General features: G+C 38.8%; 1 protein-coding gene across 1 annotated transcript; it reads left to right on the top strand.

The window, feature by feature from the left end:
* The first annotated feature begins 5161 nt into the window (after positions 1-5161).
* Positions 5162-19049, top strand: LOC116172469 (probable multidrug resistance-associated protein lethal(2)03659). Its single transcript, XM_031489691.1, has 10 exons — positions 5162-5234; positions 5283-5396; positions 5443-5673; positions 5718-6148; positions 6200-6356; positions 6406-7653; positions 7700-8036; positions 17621-17771; positions 17823-18053; positions 18100-19049. The coding sequence occupies exons 2-10, from the start codon at positions 5320-5322 to the stop codon at positions 19002-19004; spliced, it is 3768 nt and encodes a 1255-aa protein (XP_031345551.1). The 5' UTR covers positions 5162-5234; positions 5283-5319; the 3' UTR covers positions 19005-19049.
* Positions 19050-19540: the final 491 nt, after the last annotated feature.

The following is a 19540-nucleotide window of genomic DNA, read 5'->3' as shown; positions in this document are numbered from 1 at the left end:
ATCCACTCCCACCAAATTGGGTTTTCTTTATAAGGTAAACCCTTAATTTTTGAAGGATCTTTTGCCATTTTGATTGCTGTAAGTTACATCTTTTTGCCTTTTGTACTTGCAGTAAGTATGTTTAATATCTTTTGTCTTTTTACCGTCACGAGTAAGTTTGGTACCGCCATTTTTTCCGTAATAGTTATTTATATGACAAGAGCGCGAAGTTCAATTTCGCGCATTGAGACTGAAGGTATATCAGTCAAATGCGCGAAATAACTTCGCGCTAGCGTTATATAGGTACAATATTTTTTCTACAACTGTCAAAAAAACCTGTCATTTTCTGACGGATTTCGAAACGCGAAGTACTAGATTTTTAAACTGTTAATTAATAAGTAAGGTTGCTCTTGACAACGTGCGCGAAATCGTCAACAGTGAAAAAAAGTATTTCGCGCACGTGACAAAGTTGAACTTAAACAGCAATTTTAATTAACAATCGGTTCAGTTGTAGAAAAAATATTGTATATAACGCTAGCGTGACGTTATTTCGCGCATTTGACTGATATTTTGACTCGGCTTCGCCTCGTCAAAATACCTTCAGTCTCAATGCGCGAAATTGAACTTCGCGCTCTTGTTATATAAATAACTATTTTCTACAACTGAACCGATTGTTAATTAAATTTGCTGTTTAAGTTCAACTTTTTCACGTGCGCGAAATACTTTTTTTCACTGTTGACGATTTCGCGCACGTTGTCAATAGCAACCTTACTTATTAATTAACAGTTTAAAAATCTAGTACTTCGCGTTTCGAAATCCGTCAGAAAATGACAGGTTTTTTTGACAGTTGTAGAAAAATTATTGTACCTATATAACGCTAGCGCGAAGTTATTTCGCGCATTTGACTGATATACTTTACTTGTTAATTAACCGTTTAAAAATCTAGTGCTACGCGTTTCGAAATTCGTCAAAAAATGACAGGTTTTTTTGACTGTTGTAGAAAAAATCTTTTTTATTGTACTTCATTGAAATCACCTTATTTACACCTGTATTAGAAATAATGGTATCTGGCCTTTTTCAGGCTAGCGCACGGAAAAACTTTTCCCGATCCCTTTGATTCTTTCCGTGCGCTGAATATAAATACCCAAAATATTGCTATAAAATACAAATTTACAGGGAAGATAGATAAACTTCTTTGAGAATTTGTCATTTTTTGACGTCAACCTGATCTGAAATAAACTAATTAAACAAATCGCCTTTGAAATGATTTGAGAGTAACCATGAAAACGCATTTTCTATAACTGTTACAAAATACAAATGTTAGCGAGTTTGTTGTTTTTTATGTTATCGATTTAAAAGAAGTATAATAAAAAATATCGTTCATTACACATCCAGAAATGCTTTTTCCGTGCTTGCATGACATGGAATTTGCCACGTGCGCACGGAAAAAGCCTGCTTTCCGGACTCCTAATGAAATATACTATTGCCATTTTTCTTGCCGTACGGTAGGTACATCAGGTTTGTTTTTCATTTTCTGCTCTTTTAATTTTCGCAAGGTACGTTTTCCCGTACCTAATTGTTTTCGTAGAAGCCGCTACTTTGACCGTGCTTAATTGCTTTCCGTCCTCCAGGAAATTTGCCGGTTGGGCTTTAAGTTTGTTTTAGTTACCGAAGTGACCGCCGGATTCCTGGAGCTACCGTTTCTCCGATTGAAAGTGCCCCAGAGGCTACCGAGACCGACCTATCCGTCCGTGGCTACCGCCGACCTCGACCGCCACCGTTTCGCGGTCTCCCGCCGACAACTGGTTGCCGCCGACTACCGCCGTGGATGTTACTTGCCATATAATTTGTATACTTATCGTCGTTTTAATTAGACACTAATAAACTATTCGACTTTTATTATTTTTTATTTCGAATGCTCACCAACTGTGCGCGAGCTGCCCAAGTTTGTCGCAACTAACGAACGGGTGGACGGACGGAGGGCTTCGGATGCCACCAGAAGGTTTTCGGAAACCTGCTGCATGTCATAATGGAACGGCGGCGATAGTTAAGTGCTCCTGGTAACTCGAACAGAGATCTGCGGTCCCAGGAATTCTAAAGGGCAGGCGGTGGGCGGCTACTGTTGAATGATAAGATTTAAACACTTTACGGTTCCAAATATAAATTTACGGAAAAGCTATAAATTTCGGTATTTACACAACGTAACTGGCGACGATGCTAAAAGCAAAATATTCTATTTCATAGTACGTTTTCTATTTTTCCCGACATCGAAAAAATGCCGGACCGGCGTCAAAATTCAAGTTTTTCTGTAACTCATTTAAATGTCAATCGTAATTATTCTTACTCAATTGAGCGCATCCCAACTGCAATATTCGTTAATCCAATGAACACTTTTTTAATTGGAATTTAAGTGCAAGCGGCGAGGTCAAGAATATAACGCTGGTTATTGGTACCTATCTCTACGGGGACAATGGCCTGCGTAACAAAGCATTTCCACGTCGAGTCCATATACCGGGTGTTCTTCAGCGCAGGTAGCTTTAAGTAGGAGAACTTCATTACAAGCAATAGACTAAAAAAGCGTCAGGGGCCCCTGTCCGAAATAAGTTACGCCCAAAAAACGACCAGCGCGCTCATGAAAAAGTTCCTAAGAAATTAAGTGTTTATCTAGGCGAGCACTGCATTGTGTGGTCAATATATTCAAACAACTATTCTCACTTATCTCCGTTAAAATTACATTGTGACAAAATAAACTGCATTGCAAGAATAAACTTTGAAAATGGTAGTTCACTGAATGAAAATAGTCTGGAAAAAAAAGAACTTACTAAGAAAAAAACAAGCCGACAAATTGATATTAAGCTTTATAGCAAGTTAATCGTTTGTAATGACATGAATGCGTAACATAATAGTTATTTACATAAAAGTCAGAAAAATGATACATTACTGGCGAGGAAATATTGCCGAGTTAGGTAATGACATTTTACTAACGAGTTTTGTATTAAATTTTATCCGAAATCGTCTTTTAATATAAAATTTCAATTTTTATATAAAACTTTTTGTTTAATGTTAATCTGTCAGTGATGACAGGAGTCATTATATACATTTGGAAATGTCAAAAATGCGACCGGTAAAGTGACAGGTGCGGCCAGTAAAGCGACAAGCGGCAGGAAACGTAGTCTGCTCTGCCACCGTCATGGAAACTAAAATTTCCTGACAGAAAGTAGGCCTGAAAATGAAGGTTTCAGGACGATTTTGGATAAAATTATGTTAACAGAGCAGCCATAGACATAGAGGTGACATATTTGCACTGACGTTGACACAAAACCAATATTCAGTCATTATCATTACATGTCACGGGTCAACGCAAAGAATCGATTAGCAATATCCACGAGGTGGTCCTTTTCTAAGACACATAAACACAAGTACCTACACATAAATATACCTCTCACGTGAGCCAGGTGGATTATAGGCACATTTACATGAAACGCTCAATTCGACATTATCAAAATCGAGTAGGTATATCACATATTACTATATCCACTCTACTAAATATTAATATTCATTATTACCCGGTTCAAATAGTGCAAGGAGTTTTAAGTTAATTAACTTTGCAACAAAACAATGAAACATATCATGGTCAAATATTAGTCTAAATTAGTTAATTCAATACCAAGTGCAATTATTCGATAATCTCGACCTTTGATTAATGACCTCAAAAAAAGTTAATTGGAATAATTAAAAGAAACAGTAAATCGTTTGGGGAAACTGAAAGGAAAGTACATGGCCTCACTAATCAAACAAATATATGAAAATTAGTGAATCGCAACACATATATCGCACATAGATTCTGAACCAAAGAGTTTTGTGTTAGCAGTCTGGCCCCTGAGACGGGCAACAATGGGTCTTGTTTTGGATTTGCCAACCTGTAGTTGAGATTCGAGATCAGTCCCAGCATTAGGTGTCGCGCGATTTTCCGTTTATAATTTTTTATTGGAGTGGAATACGGAAAGATCTCTTAGATATGAGCGTATTTTTGGTTAGTAAACTTTCAATTGAACACGTTACATATTCACGAAGCTGGAAAAATCTTCACCGCGCAATGGATCGTTTGTGCATCATTCATACCTAATTAAATCGCCTCGCATTCGGCTCAATCGTATAATTGATCCTTCAACTCGTGATTTAACATCGCTATCTTTTTTCGTTCTAGAGTTAGACGAGGAACACACGGCCGGACGGACGTAAGAGTAATTTTTTTCTTTCCAATCCCCTAAAAATCATCATCAAATAACCAGATGTCAATGATGATCATGGTTTCAATAAACAGCTGATGGGCCGGATCTTGTTGAGGTGGAGCAAAAATTAAAAATTTGATAAAATAGGTATCGGTTTGGAAGAATTGGACGGTAGAAATGTGTAGAATTCGTATGTCCACGGTAGTAAATAGTTTTTTGGGTTAGAATAAACAACAGGATACAATTGCTGCAAAGGAACACGAACAAGTGACATTTTTGGAAATAAATATTAGTTCTAAAGAACGTACAGTGTTGCTAACCTGTAATAAGGGGTATTCGTTATTATACAAGTAAAACATTTTTCAACTTTCTGTTTTTAGAAAGAATGATCTTAAAAATTAAAACTCTCGAGGTCTATAAGGCGTAATAGTCATCAAGGATTAAAAAAAACATCTTGTTATTTACTTCATGGTATCTACATGAAGTAGGTACGTAGAATACTTTATTATTGTAATCGTCAAGGGAATACCGTAATAGGTAATCAGGCATTCAAGTGCAAGAATTTTTCTGCGCAGAACTCGGTGTAACTAACATAACTCAAGGAAGATTAATTGAAATCAATTTGGCTTCTCCTTAATATGCATCTCACACACAGCTCTACATTCAATTATCACTTCCGATGAAACAGTAAGTGCATTTAGGTCAATGGAGAGCGTTTTTAACCGATATTAAATTTTAAGTAAACAACGCAGGACTGTGGAAGTGTCAATAATTTTTTCTAAACGTATAGAACAAGCATAAGGTTCAATTACATTTCAGGTATCATATATTGATTTAATGATTGTTAGATACTTAAACAACACTATCCAGTATTTCTCCACGATAAGTTAAATAACATCGCTTTGAGGGTGAACTATTTGAATCGACAAAAGTTATACCAGGGAAAATAGTTTGCGCTGCCCACTTAACTAGTAATATCCTCAGGGCGGGTGTTCTACTCTCATTTATTCCTAATTACTTATCGTAATGTGATTTCATATCGCATAAGATAGTAACACTTATTAATTATAGACAATGCATCGTTATACCTCACCGTAGCACAACTGACATGGATGTGTCCGGTAATATTAACAGAAGGCCCAATCCATTGGAAAAGGCGGGCATTCTCTCCAAGATTTCTTTTGGGTAAGTGTCAGCAGTTGGTAAACCTAATTCGTAACATACAAAGCAGGTATGTTTGGAGTACGTTGAGAGAAGGACTAAGGAAGGATTTTGAAGAAGAAAATCTCTACGGAATCGGGAAACAGTTCGACGCTGCTCCTTTGACTGATCGCTTGGAACAAGAATGGAATATAGAGAAAAAGAAAAAGAAGCCAACCATTTATATGCCAGTTCTGAAAATATACGGTCCCATTTATTTATTCTACGGTTTATGTTACCTGGCCATGAGTTGTTCCGGATCGTAAGTCTTTACGAACGCTTTCGTTTTATAACTTGCGTTTGTAGCTTACTTAGACCACGTTTGAAAGGAAAATTTGTTTCCTACTTCAGCCCAAACCAAACTGAGCTAACAGAGACGGATGCTTATTATTACGGCGGAGGTTTAGTGGGATTCACTGCGCTTTACACATTGTTGCTGCATTACTATTTCTTCGCCAATGAGAAGATCGGTTTGAAGATTAAGGTGGCAATAGCGGGATTGATCTACAGAAAGTCGCTCAAGCTTAAACTAACAGCGACATCGGGGAAAAAAACTGGAGACGTCATCACCTTAATCACGAAGGACCTGTTAACTTTAGACGAAGCGTGCCACATTGCAAATCACTTCTGGGTGGGAGGAATTCAAGTGATTATACTAACGTGGATTATGTACCAAGAACTGGAAGTTTCGGCACTGATCGGTACCGGGGTCTTTCTTCTGTCTCTGCCCATACAAAGTGAGTATAATGTCTTAACGTAGAAATGCGGTTATACAATTTATAACCTAGTGATCATCGGAAGGACCATCGGTAAGTTCCGGAAGAGAACCGGGGAAAAAACGGATCAGAGAGTTAGAACCACCCAAGAGGTAATAACTGCATTACGAACTATTAAAATGTACACCTGGGAATCATTTTTTCTCAGAAAAATCCAAGACCAAAGAACGTAAGTCGAAGTCTCTCTTGATTTTTCATCTTAAAGCTTCGATTTCCAGAAAGGAGATATTCGATTGGAGGGTTTTGTCAATTTTGAAAACCTTCTCTTACGGCTTAGCGAGTGTTGTTTCCAAATTTAGTTTGTATATCGCCATCATGTCGTACACGGCCATGGGAAATAATGTAACCGCCGAAAAGGCATTCGTAGTAACGGGATGTTTCGGTGTGTTATCTCCAATATTAGTCCATTTTATACCGGGAGCAATATCAACCGTTTTGGAGGCGTTTGGGTCAGTTCAGAGGATTAATAAGTTTTTGCTCATGGAAGAAGTGCAAACCGCCGTTATTGCGAAGCAGGTGATTGGAACTACTCCAAAAATTATGTTGAAACGGGCACATGTCCTTGGAAGCGACGGGAACGACATAATCAAAGATATAACGTTAGAAGTGAACCCCGGCTTGACAGTTCTAAGTGGTATGGTTGGATCAGGTAAATCCACTTTGATGAAGTTGATGCTTGGGGATGTGTTTGAAGCTGGTGGCTCGGTTGAAATCACCGGAACATGTTCGTATTCCTCACAAGAACCTTGGTTATTTCCAAGTACGGTCAAGCAGAATATAATTTTTAACGAAGCATTTGACAAGCAGCGCTATTATGACGTGATAAGGGTGTGTGAACTAGAGAAAGACATACGCGTGTTTCCCGACGGTGACCAAACGCGTGTCATTGATAAAGGTCTCAATTTGAGCAGGGGGCAAAAGATGCGAATTAATTTAGCACGCGCAATTTACAAATCTGCAGATATTTATTTGCTGGATGACTGCCTGTCGTCCGTTGACGATCACGTGGCGAACGCGATATTTCAAAATTTGAACAAATTTTTAAGTGGAAAGATCTGGATTTTAATTACGTTTAAAGAATATTTTCTAAGCAGGGCTACAAACATTATCTTGTTAGATGGTGGACGCATTGCCTTCCAAGGGGGCTACAAAAATCTAATAAATTCCATCGATTACGTGCCCAGTTTCATGGGAAATCGGAATGAGATAACCGTCAATCATCAACACGATGATGTAAAGGAACTGATGGCGTATGAGGAACTCGAAGAGGGGGAGGAAAGTACGTTACTACCCACGTTGACCAAAAACATCTATGCTGAATTTACAAATAAGGGGACAGTAACTAAAGATGTCTACTTCAGCTATATTCGCGTAGCTGGAGGTGCAAAGGTGTTTATATTTGTCATCGGATTCTCCATAGCGGCACAAGCTATTTACACTTCGGCCGACTATTTTGTAAGCGACTGGTAAGCGTAAATGACGAAAACTAGAAAATATCAGTAATTGTTTTAGGGTGGATGTGGAACATAAAATGTCTATGTCCCGAATAAATCAGACCACAGCGTCGGAGGACTATCAAAATTTGGAATCTACGAGGAACACAATTTTAACCAACTATTCTTTTGCTATAATTGGAATATTCCTTATGTTCATAACAAAATCCGCAGCCTTTATTTACTTCTTCAGTCAAGCGGCCAAAAATATACACAGAATCATTTTGAATAGCGTCGTGAACGCCTGTATGAAATTCTTTGATGTCAATCTATCGGGAAACATTATAAATCGATTTTCACGTGATTTGGGAATAATAGATGAAGGACTTCCGATGAACATCTTTGAATTTGTATCGGTAAGTATTTTGAAATTTGGCTACATTTTATACCTCCCCGTCGAAAATCAAAATCAAACGTCTAATCCATTGTATGGCTTGAACTTCATTTAGACCAGCGATTCTGAACCTGGGGGTCGCACGTAGATTTTTGAGGGTCGCGGTAGGTAGGTACAGGACAGGCAAGATAATTTCGATTTCAATTCCGAATTCAACAAAATGCAAAGTGCATACAAAAGTTGTTCATGTGTAAGTATAGTTCATTTAACTGGGTTCCTCAATGGCATTAACAATAGGATTAAGTACTAGGGGGTCGCGGTCATCAGACCCTGAAAATATGGGGTCGCGATTACAAAAAGGTTGAGAATCGCTGATTTAGACCATAGGTGATTGACACGAAATTATGACATGATACACTGATAACAGTTTGGAATGTTTGACCAAGCTCTTTGGAAGAAGCTTAATTTTTAAGAGTAAATGAAATACAATGCTAGTTACCTAGTAAAGGTGTACACATGCAATCTGTTACGATTTTATCTATCTGTTGACAAGTACACGCAAAAATCTGCTAAGTACTCATTAAAGATTAGGTACTTTAATCAGTAAGATTTTCACAATTCTTAAGCAAATGTGTTGCGAAACGGAAATTATTTTTGGACAAATTTCTGGGTTAACGTTTTAAATTAAACAACTCTAAACAATGTTTCTTATGTGTATTTATTTACATACTAGAGTAAATAATATCAGTATGCCACATTCGATTGTATTGAACAACTCGAGACTGCTCGTCGTGTACTTCGCCTACGACTTATATCGTTGTATAAAAACTAGGCTGGGTATCAGTCACGCATGGACGGTGATTAAAGCGCCAAGGCAAGACGGCGTCGCCAAGGTGCAACGTTGTTTTTTGTACATTACACTGATATCTTGAATAAATGGGTTGTCACATTTTAGCATTTCTGTAACTGCTTATCGCTATCAGGAAAGATCCATATGGCGGCTTTATTTCCAAATGGACGGCGACGCTGCGTGCTCATGACTTGTAAAGCAACACTACGGGCGAATTTTGCCCAAAACTTTTTGCAAAGCTACCGTGCGGTTTAGGGAAGTGAAGGAAGATTCAAGTGTTCTCTTCTGCAAGAAAAAATAATCCTCGAAATCGCATTTTCAATCCAATGTAACGGTACTTATTTTTAAACCCTACAGTTGAGTATTAAAATGTAGGGAGGGAGTAAAATTATTTTAATTTAATTAATCGAAATATGGATTGCACCGACTAGCTCTCTCGAAATTGTACAATACCTTCTAATGCGTCTTAACCTGAGGCAGCATCGATCTCCATAGTCGTCTTGATTCAAAATTCTCCCCTAGGTTTAAGGCTCGTATTCGTATTAACTTTACAGAATATTACAATGTTCCGTAATGTGTAGATAAATTTTCCTTACGGCCCGCCCAGATTGAAAAGATTTCCTTACTGGTATTATACGGCTTTCCTTAGGTCAAGGTTCGTCTTTGTTAATAACGGATAAATTACTTCACAGGTTAGGTAAGAGTTCATCTTCAGCCCGGTTTGGAAGACGTAGTGTACGCTTAGAGTATTTTACTTAAAATATAGCTCCCCATTTTGTAGTTTGCGGAATTGTAAAACGAAATTAATTTGTCGTCACTCAAGTCTGCAATAGAAGACAACTCGCATGCCGAAAAATTCAGCGTCACGAGTATGAAGTTACTAATTACTCATTGCGAATTAAAAGAAATGCGCTTACTGCAATAAACTTAGTTTCTCCGTCGCTCGTCCCTTGTGCTTCGTCTTGTTCACACACAAATACACCGGCACGCTTGAAATTCTAGTTTTTATTAATACCACAACACCCCGCACTTTCTAGAAGTACACACTTAATCTTCCACTGTGCTTCCCCTAACGTTTACTTCCTTATTTTTCCGCTTCTTCTGCAATTAAACTTCCCACAAAAGACCCGTACTCTCAGGTGGTCGTTGCACCTTTCCTTTCCCTGCTTTTCCTATATTACTGTGCGAGCTTAAAAAACGGAACCACCGTATAACATTAACGACTCACTTCTCTTTTCCACCAATCGCAAGCCCTCATTCTATTTACATTGCCGCTGGCCTGTGCAAATGCAACCGACGCAAAGTTGACGACTTGCTTGTATTAAGGCCGCTTTACATACTGCAATTCTTTGTGCAATACAGTTGCAGCAAGTTTAATTGCAAAAATACTGTACATGCAATAATTATTGCACTTTGGTTTTACACGCGGCAATTTTCTTTTTGCAATAGTTTGTTACCAACATTCGCATTTAAAATTGAACTAAAAGCTTTATTCTATTCAAAATTCATCAGGTGTTGTTATAATTCTGAATGCGTTTTGAGTAAAAATGAATAGACACTTTAATCGAAAAAAGGCAGTCGCAGCTTCAATTTGTGTAGTAATAGTAAACAAAGTCTAGTTTCAACGTTTGGGAATTCTAGAACCTGGCGTTGTCAATACTTTCCCCCAAAATATCACGTGCAAGTGCAATAAAAATCGCGCGCGACCGCTAACCTGCAATTGCAAGTGAATTGCCAAAATGAATCAGCTGTTTCTCAAACGCGCATGCTTCTGGGCAAGTTTTATTGCGTATTGCATGGTCTTGCATGAAGAATTGCAGTATGTAAAGCGGCCTTTATTACCGCAGAGCTCAAGCTTTTTTTGGACGCGCATGGTTATCACTGTTCACCCTACGCGCTTTCACTCTTCAAATGAAGCGGTACATATGGAATTTTAATCGGTCGTAAAAATAATAAAATAAAATTTAAAATTGACAAATGTAAATGTTCCGAGGGGCTTCCATTAAACCAACTCGTTTTTTTTTTCGAGTATTTACCAAAGATTATTAACTATCGCGAACTAATCGTAATTAAATATTTATTAATTTATCAAAGAGCAAATTTCGTTCTTTTCCGAGTATAACAAAGGCATGGAATTCGGAAAAGGACAGGCTTTTGAAATACGCATTTTGCCCAGAAAAGATCAGTTTCAAGGGATAACTTGTTAGGGTTACCTGCACCGGTGCAGCTCCATATACGGAACAAATTGGGGGCGGCGACGGTCATTTCTTTTGTAAGTTGCGGTATACGTTGCGACAACCAAATTCGTAATTGTATATTTTGGTATCACCTAATTAATTATATAAAAGCCAGAACGAATAGAAAATCGTTAGAAATTATTAAACGAGCCGAAAGGAATTTGTCTTGTTGCCACTATTAATGCACAGGTAAGAGTAAACCGTATAGGGAAGGTGAAATTAAAATGCCGGAGAACAACTAGGAAAACAAAACAATAGAGCAAGGATCTAGGTCATCTGAGTTGAGTGCACTTGCGGAAATTATAAAAGGGATTTCACAAGATCTCAACGAAAAAATGGATCGGATTAGTGCACAATTTAACGGGAAAATGGAAGAACATACCCGAGAAATTGCGACAATAAATGGAAAGATGCAGCAAATTCGGGAGGATACTAAAGAAATAGTTGACGATGGCATTATGATGCCAAAACAAGAACTAGAAGCGGCAAGGAAATTGACAACAGAATCAATCCCTTAGAAACAAGAGAACAAGAGTTGGGCAACCAAATGCAGGACAAACTAGAGGGGTTTTCTCGCGTTTTGCAGGATGATCGACGTGACATGGATCAAGGCGCGGATCAAGTCAACCAGGTGGTCGTCCACTTAGGAAGAGTTATTAATCGACTTGAAATGGATGTGAAAGGAATATCGGCGAAACGTTGTCGAATTAGAAAGTCAGCTTAAAGATGACAAGATGGTAACAAAAACAAACAACGGAGGGGCAGTAACCCATTCGGTAATTCGAACGATAGATGAAAAACCAAGGTTCGAAGGAAGTCGGAGGTCGATACATCCCGTTCGAATCATGCGCGAACTGGAGGCATACCTTGGAAACATACAAGGGTCTGGAGCAACAAGACTGCAAGAAGCCATAGGATGTCTTGAAAGTGATGTACGCATCTGGGCGGAAACACAAAGGGGGAAGTGGCTGAACAATTTCAAGCTGATTTTCTGGACAACTATTGGTCAGAAGAAGAGCGTCAATTTATGAGCCCAGAGTGTACAATAAAAATCAAGGGTCATACCATACGCTCACCACGTGTGGTTTTGAATCGATAAAACGCAGCATCTGAAACCAAAAATTCCGGAGAAAATCTTCGTGGAGAAAGAACTGCTGGAAGTGCTGAAGAGGCTAGAGGAAAGAGATACTCGAGGAACCAACGAAAGACAAGAAAGTCGCGACAACCAGTATGGGAGCTATAATGGAATATTTGACCGGTCCAGAGGAGGTCCGAGAGTAGAGAATGGGGTTGGTTGGCAACGGGGAAACCCAAACTTAAGAAGGGAAAGAGGTAATGACCGTCCTCAAAGCAGAGGAGCCAGTCCTCGCAGAAACACCAGGCAGTCGGAAAACTAGACCTAGACACCTTATACGACTGGACGCCCCACTCAATCGGCTAAGGGTAACTCCGCAGCAACTGATATACATCAGTTAAGACATATTTTCAAAATCATAATAAGGACGTAAACCAGGTAATACCCGCACCTGATGCGATTGATAAAGAGCAAGAAGAAAGTGAAAGCCAATTTTATGTACCCCAAATTTCTGTTAAATTAGAAGACAGTGCACAGACCGCGTTACTGCAACAGCTTCTCATGTAAAATCAACGCCTCGGACGCGACGCCATTTATTAAAAGGTCGTATCCAATCCCGTTTTCTAAGCGGGAAGCTGTGAAGGAAGAAATTCGGCGAATGAGGGAATGGGGAGTGATTGAAAGGTCGTCGTCACCATTTTCCAACCCCATTGTGGTAGTTACCAAGAAGAATGGAGCAAGGGCAATCAATAAAATTATTGTACCTGATAGGGAATCGCCACCGGTGATGGAGGAACTGCTACATAAATTCCATGGGATAAAATGCTTGACGTCTTTGGATTTAACATGTGGCTATTGGCAGATACCACTGGATGAAGAGTCCAGAAAGTACACCACTTTTTTAGTGAGTGGGAAGAGTTACCAGTTTCGAGTGTTGCCTTTTGGTCTCAATATATCGGTAGCTGTTTTCAACAAGTGCTCCAAGTTTTAGGTCCAGAAGTAATGTCGTTCGCCACTGTATATATAGACGATATTCTAATGCCGTCGAAGGATATCAACCAACATGCCGAACATTTAGATAAGGTCCTCACAAAGCTCTCTAACGCTAACATGACGGTGAAATACGACAAGTCGGAATTTCTGAGAGGAGGTATAAAGTTTTTGGGCCATATCCTCACACCGTTAGGGATAGGAGTGGACCCAGAGAAGGTGCAAGCTATAGAACAAGTTTGGCTTAGGCTTAGGAACAAGAAAGAATTTCAATCCTTCTTAGGAGTGTGCAACTACGACAGACGATTTGTGCAGAACCATTCCGAAACGGTAACTTCGTTCTCGTCATTACTGAAAAAGAACAAGTGGGAGTGGAAAACAGAGCGCCAGATGGCATTTCAACAAATCAAAGAAGATCTCATGCACGCAACGCGTTTAGCACATCCCGACTTTTCGCGACAATTTTTTGAGGCAACTGATGCATCAACATCGGCCTTGGGGGTGCATTTGTTTCAGGTGACACAAGAAGGCGAAGTCCAAACAATAGCATTTGCCAGTCGAGCTCTGGTAGCCGCAGAGAAGTCGTATATGGTTACCGAACATTCGCATGTAGAAAGTTTAGGACCTACATCCTTGGGTATGCAACAACCATACTGACTGACCACAAGGCCCTTGAATTTTTATTTACATGCAAGGCATTGAGTGAGATTAATGCGATGGTGCCTGTACTTACAGGAATACCAGTTGAAAATCCAATACTGCAGAGGTAAAAATAATGTGGTAGCCGACTTTTTAACTCGGTACTCATAACGCAGGCAAGAATGATCGATTATTAACCATAGGAAAAGTTCAGAGTAGAGAACTCAAGCGACTGATGAAGGAGCTACCCACAGAACAAAAAGAAGACACCGATCTTAGCTGGATACGGCGTGAAATAAAAACGAACGAAGCAGGCAAGGGAGAAGAGTTGAGTCGAAATTATCCCATAGAAAGCGGTCTCTCTCTTCGCAAGTGCAAAGAAGGGGGAAGAATGGTGGCGTGTCTCCATACCAGAGAAGCTAGCGAGTCAAGTGATATGGAAATATCACACTATACACGGCCATTTCGGAATGAAGAAGTACATAAACTTGCTCAATGAAACCTGCTATATACCTGGGTTGAACAAGAAGGTACGTGCGATAATAACCTCGTGTGATCTGTGCCAGAAAACCAAAGCCAGTAATCAAAAACCGAACGTAGTGGCCACCCAACCTTTAGAATTGGTAGCCGTAGATTTATACGAGCCTCTGCCGATGGGTCGTGGAGGAGTTAATTATATCTTCGTATTAAGAGACATATTCACGAAGTTTGTCAAGCTCTATCCGATCCGGAAGGCGAATTCGAAAACGTTACTGAACAGAATCCAGCAAAGATTTATTCCGACACGGGGAAAGCCAGAACAATTGCTATCGGACCATGCGACGCAGTTCACAAGTGAGCTGTGGAAGACCTCCTTGGAAGAACAAGGGATTGCGGTAAGATTTTCGGCAGTATATCACCCTCAGTCAAATCCAGCGGAACGGGTGATGAGAGAGTTGGGAAGGACGTTTAGGGCATATTGCAGTGAGAAACACAGTAGCTGGCCGATGTGTCCAGAAACCACAGTTTCTCGTCACGAAGTGCCCCAAATTTATATCACGTCTCGATATCGTGCGTTCATGTACCGGGTGGCCAAGACGACTATACTCGCGAGGGTATTCGCTCGCCGTCTTCTCTACCATCCAGAATCCAAACTGCACCTTTTCCGCAATCTCACTCAATTTTTCGTTAATATGAGCCAACGGCTTTGTACATTACTTACACGTATTAAGTAATTAAGTATCTTGAAATTACTTGATATCAAGTCAAGTACCTATTAAGGTTTTTAAACACTTTTAAATAAAGTGCTGTCGGAAATTGCCAAACTACTTATATGAATCATTACCAGCCATTCTTGATTATCACAACATTCCTCTCCTAGTTATAAAAGTAGAAATGAAACGCCTTCTCGTGCTAAAAGTTTGTTTGATTTTTTTCTTTCTTGCACGTTTGTACCAACTGCTATCTCAATAAAAACAAATCTGTTAAACGAATTTTTTGAAGAGTATGAACCTTTTTTCCTCCCGAGGCTTAAATTAAAATCGTCGCATTTTTGATATCAGATCACTTGGTCGCATAAAGACAAAATCTAAATTTCAAAATTTTCACAATTAAAAAAAAATTGTGCATTCATTTTCACAAAGAATAATGTTAATTTGCCTGAAGTTGTACAAAGTTGCCACTTTTTTAAAACTACAGACTTAACGCATCCGTGAGTTATAATGAAAATGGTTACTATACCCTTTACTAACAGTTGACAATGTTAAAAATAAAATGAACTAGACTGGAGGATTCTCGATATCTAGTAATAAATTTCATGAAAAAAAAACTTGCTTCCTTCTACATATGGAACACTTCTCCACAATTTGATTTTTGATTTTTTCTAAAGTCAGTGACCGAGTCTTTAAGAGTTCTCCCTTACTGATAACAATCCCAATATGCAAACCCTTAAACAAACGGTACTGCCTTGAATTAAAAAAATGAAAACCTTATATACTGTGATGTTTGATCACGATGTGTAATAGGGTTCAAAATGTTACCCCCATGTCGGTCCGGTACTGTTTAATTATATTTACTGACTCGTTGACTTGTAGTTGGTCCGTAGGTTATTAATTTCGTAGTATAAAATGTAGCTTTTTTGCTTTACCTATCCAAATACCTGTTATGTTATGTTGTGCTCGTATAAAGCGCGAAATTTAAATATCGCATCAAGTTCAAAATCCATGCGTTACCTGAATTATACTTTTAGATCAATACATAGGTACTGTCAAATTCGGTAATACATCGTCTGCTGTATTTATGATGCAAACGTTATAGGTTACAATTTAGATAAAATAAACAACTCAAGTTTGGAATCCTTACTGAAAAGCCTATCTTAAATTTAAAACACATACTCTAATGATAAATTGAACTAGAATTAACCCGAAATCTTACGCGCAAACGATATAAACGATTGCTCAGCGAAATGGGGAAACAATTCATTCAGTAATGTAAAACATACCGTATCTTGAACCAGCTAGTGTACATGTAGTTGTACATGCACGTAAACAACTCCGGTTTCCAAAGAATTATGGGAAAGTAGAACGACGAAAGCAGATTATGACGGCGAAATGGAAAGTAAATAAGTCAAAGGAAATACTTATTCTAATCTACTTGTTTGGTGTTGAAATTTGTTGTAAACGTTGATCTATTGTTGATGTGTATGGAAAAGCACTTATGGAACAATATTTAGCACTATAGACACTAAATTTTCTTAAAATTAACGCCACATGTAAATATATATATATACTTCAAGTTCGTGTTGCGTACCTCGGCGCGTCTTCTCCGAATGAATCATGAATAGGTATGCGCATTCGTTCACGTTCACGACGCGAAACTGAAAATCCCGTCTAACTTCGTTTAAATTTCAATTAACAAATGAGAAATTATCTATTTACTGTTACGATTGGTAGTGCAAATTTTGTTTATATGGTTATTTAAAAATATAATTCAGGTACAATCTGAAGATACAGCAGTACTAATGACAAGGTCCCTTGACGTTTAGACTCGAATTACTCGTTGATCCAAATGATTGATCCCACTGTTGAAAAGTAAAGTCGATACAAGTTTCAAGGTCTCGTATAATGAATGGCAGCTTTGATCAGCGCGCACCCAAAAAATCTTTTCACTCCATTCATCCACCCAAATTTCAGCGCTAGGACTGCGGCTGCCTTGCCGTTGTTTAGTTTTATTTCTCTAGAAAAATATATTTCGTTGTTTCACAAAGTTGGGATCGGCATGAGCTAAAAACTACCACTGAAACTGAGATTAGCAATTTTGTTTAAAGGTCTTCACTATTTCGCCATATTTGTGTAACGATTGTAACGTACATCATCCAAATCCTGTAAATTCTGTTGTACGTGCTGACACAATGAACATTCGTTGAGATAAGGAAAAGATCTGTTGAGCTAGCTGAACAATTCATTCGTAGTGACAACTTACCTCCCCCAAGTCGTGAGAGAGTGGATGATTCACACACGCACTATCTTAAATACTAACAAACTGTACACTGTTTCTCAAATTCACGGTTGACTATTGGGATCTCGGAAGCCGTAAGTGATACGAAGTCCGTTACAGGGAGTCTAGGCTGCTTCCAAAGTGTATAACTTTGCTGAGGTGTTTGTGTTTTTTATCGAAGGTCGCAACAACTCTCTAACACACACTTTTTCATACGATAACTTAACACATACCTACATAGTTCTCATTTAATTGAAAACACCCGACATCATCTATGTTCTATTTTAGAGCTCTAGTTTGAATCTCAAAGGAATTCAAAATTAACACATGTTACATTGCAGATACTGATCACGTTGGTATCAATATTATTTGTAATATCAACAGTCAACCCCTGGTTCCTAATACCTTCCACGATACTGTTAATCATAATGGCTGTGGCGCGCTGGCTTTACATTTCAACCAGTAGAAGCATGCGAAGATTGGAAGGAGCAAGTGAGTACTGAAAATATTCAGTTGTGAAATCATACAGGTGGACTATTGCAGCAAGGAGTCCTCTAATCGGACAACTGAACGCAACCCTAGAGGGATTAACAACGATACGGGCGAGCAAGGCTGAGAAGGTTTTGAAGGACGAATTCGATCGGCATCAAAACCTGTACAATTCAGTAGTCTTTGTAAATGTTACGATCTCGAGAGCGCTCGGGTTTTACTTGGACTTCATCTGTTGCATTTACATAGCGATTGTGGTCCTCTCATTTTTGATATTTCGCATCGGTAAGTATAGACTAGACCCATGATCACTCTGAACGGACCTCCTCAGATAGCATCGCTGGTACAGTCGGGCTGGTGATCACGCAGGCGGTGTACTTAACGGGAATTTTGCAATGGGGCGTCCGCCAATGGGCAAATCTCGAAAATAACATGACATCCACGGAGAGGGTGTTGGAGTATGAGAAAGTCGAGCAGGAGGATCAATCTGGAGATAATCCGAAGAAATGGCCCACTAATGGAAAAATAACTTTCACAAATGTTTCTCTACGCTATTTCCCTACAAGTGAAAGAGTTTTAAAGGATATTTCATTCGAAATTAGTTCCAAATTTAAAATTGGAGTCGTGGGCAGAACTGGTGCCGGTAAAACTTCAATAATATCGACATTGTTTAGACTGTACGACTTCAGAGGGACGATAACTATTGACGGTGTCGATATAAACTCTCTCTCAATGCCACTGCTACGATCTCAAATCTCTATTATACCACAGGACCCTGTGCTATTCACTGGAACAATTCGAAGCAATCTAGATCCTTATAATTTTTACTCCGATAATGACCTATGGTCCGCTTTGGAAGAAGTTGATATGAAATCGAGCATACCAGACCTAGAGTATGATATCAGAGACGGAGGAGCCAACTTCAGCATCGGACAGAGACAACTTATTTGTTTAGCGAGAGCCATTGTGAGAAATAATAAGATCTTAGTGCTTGACGAGGCCACTGCAAATATGGACCAGAAAACAGACAACCTAATTCAATCTACCATAAAGCGAAGGTTCCAAGACTGTACAGTTATTACCATAGCGCATAGGATAAACACCGTTATGGAGGCTGATCGAATTTTAGTTATGGATTTAGGTCAAATTTTAGAGTTTGACAACCCACAAGTACTTTTAAATAATAAGGACGGTCACTTTTACAAAATGGCGTTTGCTGCCGGAATAAAAGTTTAATTTTTATGCTGTATTTTTTGTTAAAAAATAAAATCTTGTTATTGCTCTCTTTTATTAAATAAAATAAGTGGAACGTAATGCTTGTATGCCAGTACTAGCAGAGCCAGTCTTCCCTCTTTGGTATCCTAATTACGATCAATGCCTTTATTTTGGTCAGCAAATTTTGCGGTGAGAATTCTCTGAGTTTACATTTCCTTAGGACCAATTCCACACTTTTTTCGAAATTAAAAGCTTTCCCATATTACAGATAGGAACGTTTTAAAAACAAATGCCTTCCTCGCTCGTTAGATAAAAGAAGGTAAAACTATGCACTCTCTGACTGTTAGTTTTCACTCCCAAACGTGTAGCTTCAAAAGGTTGCTCTTCCATAGATAGTTCTGAGCAGTACATATAAAAGAAGCGGAATGTCTACTAAACAAACAGCTGACACAGTTGGGAGTTTCTCCAGAATAATCCTCAATATCCAAACAAACTTACGAACGGACTGAGGTAAGAATTTTTCATTGGTGGCAGAGATGCGACTTGGGAATTTTCTT

Source organism: Photinus pyralis, unplaced genomic scaffold, assembly GCF_008802855.1.
Source record: "Photinus pyralis isolate 1611_PpyrPB1 unplaced genomic scaffold, Ppyr1.3 Ppyr1.4_LG5, whole genome shotgun sequence".
Classification (NCBI taxonomy): domain Eukaryota; kingdom Metazoa; phylum Arthropoda; class Insecta; order Coleoptera; family Lampyridae; genus Photinus; species Photinus pyralis.
Note: the sequence above shows the minus strand (reverse complement) of the source record. Positions and strands in the feature narration are given on the sequence as shown.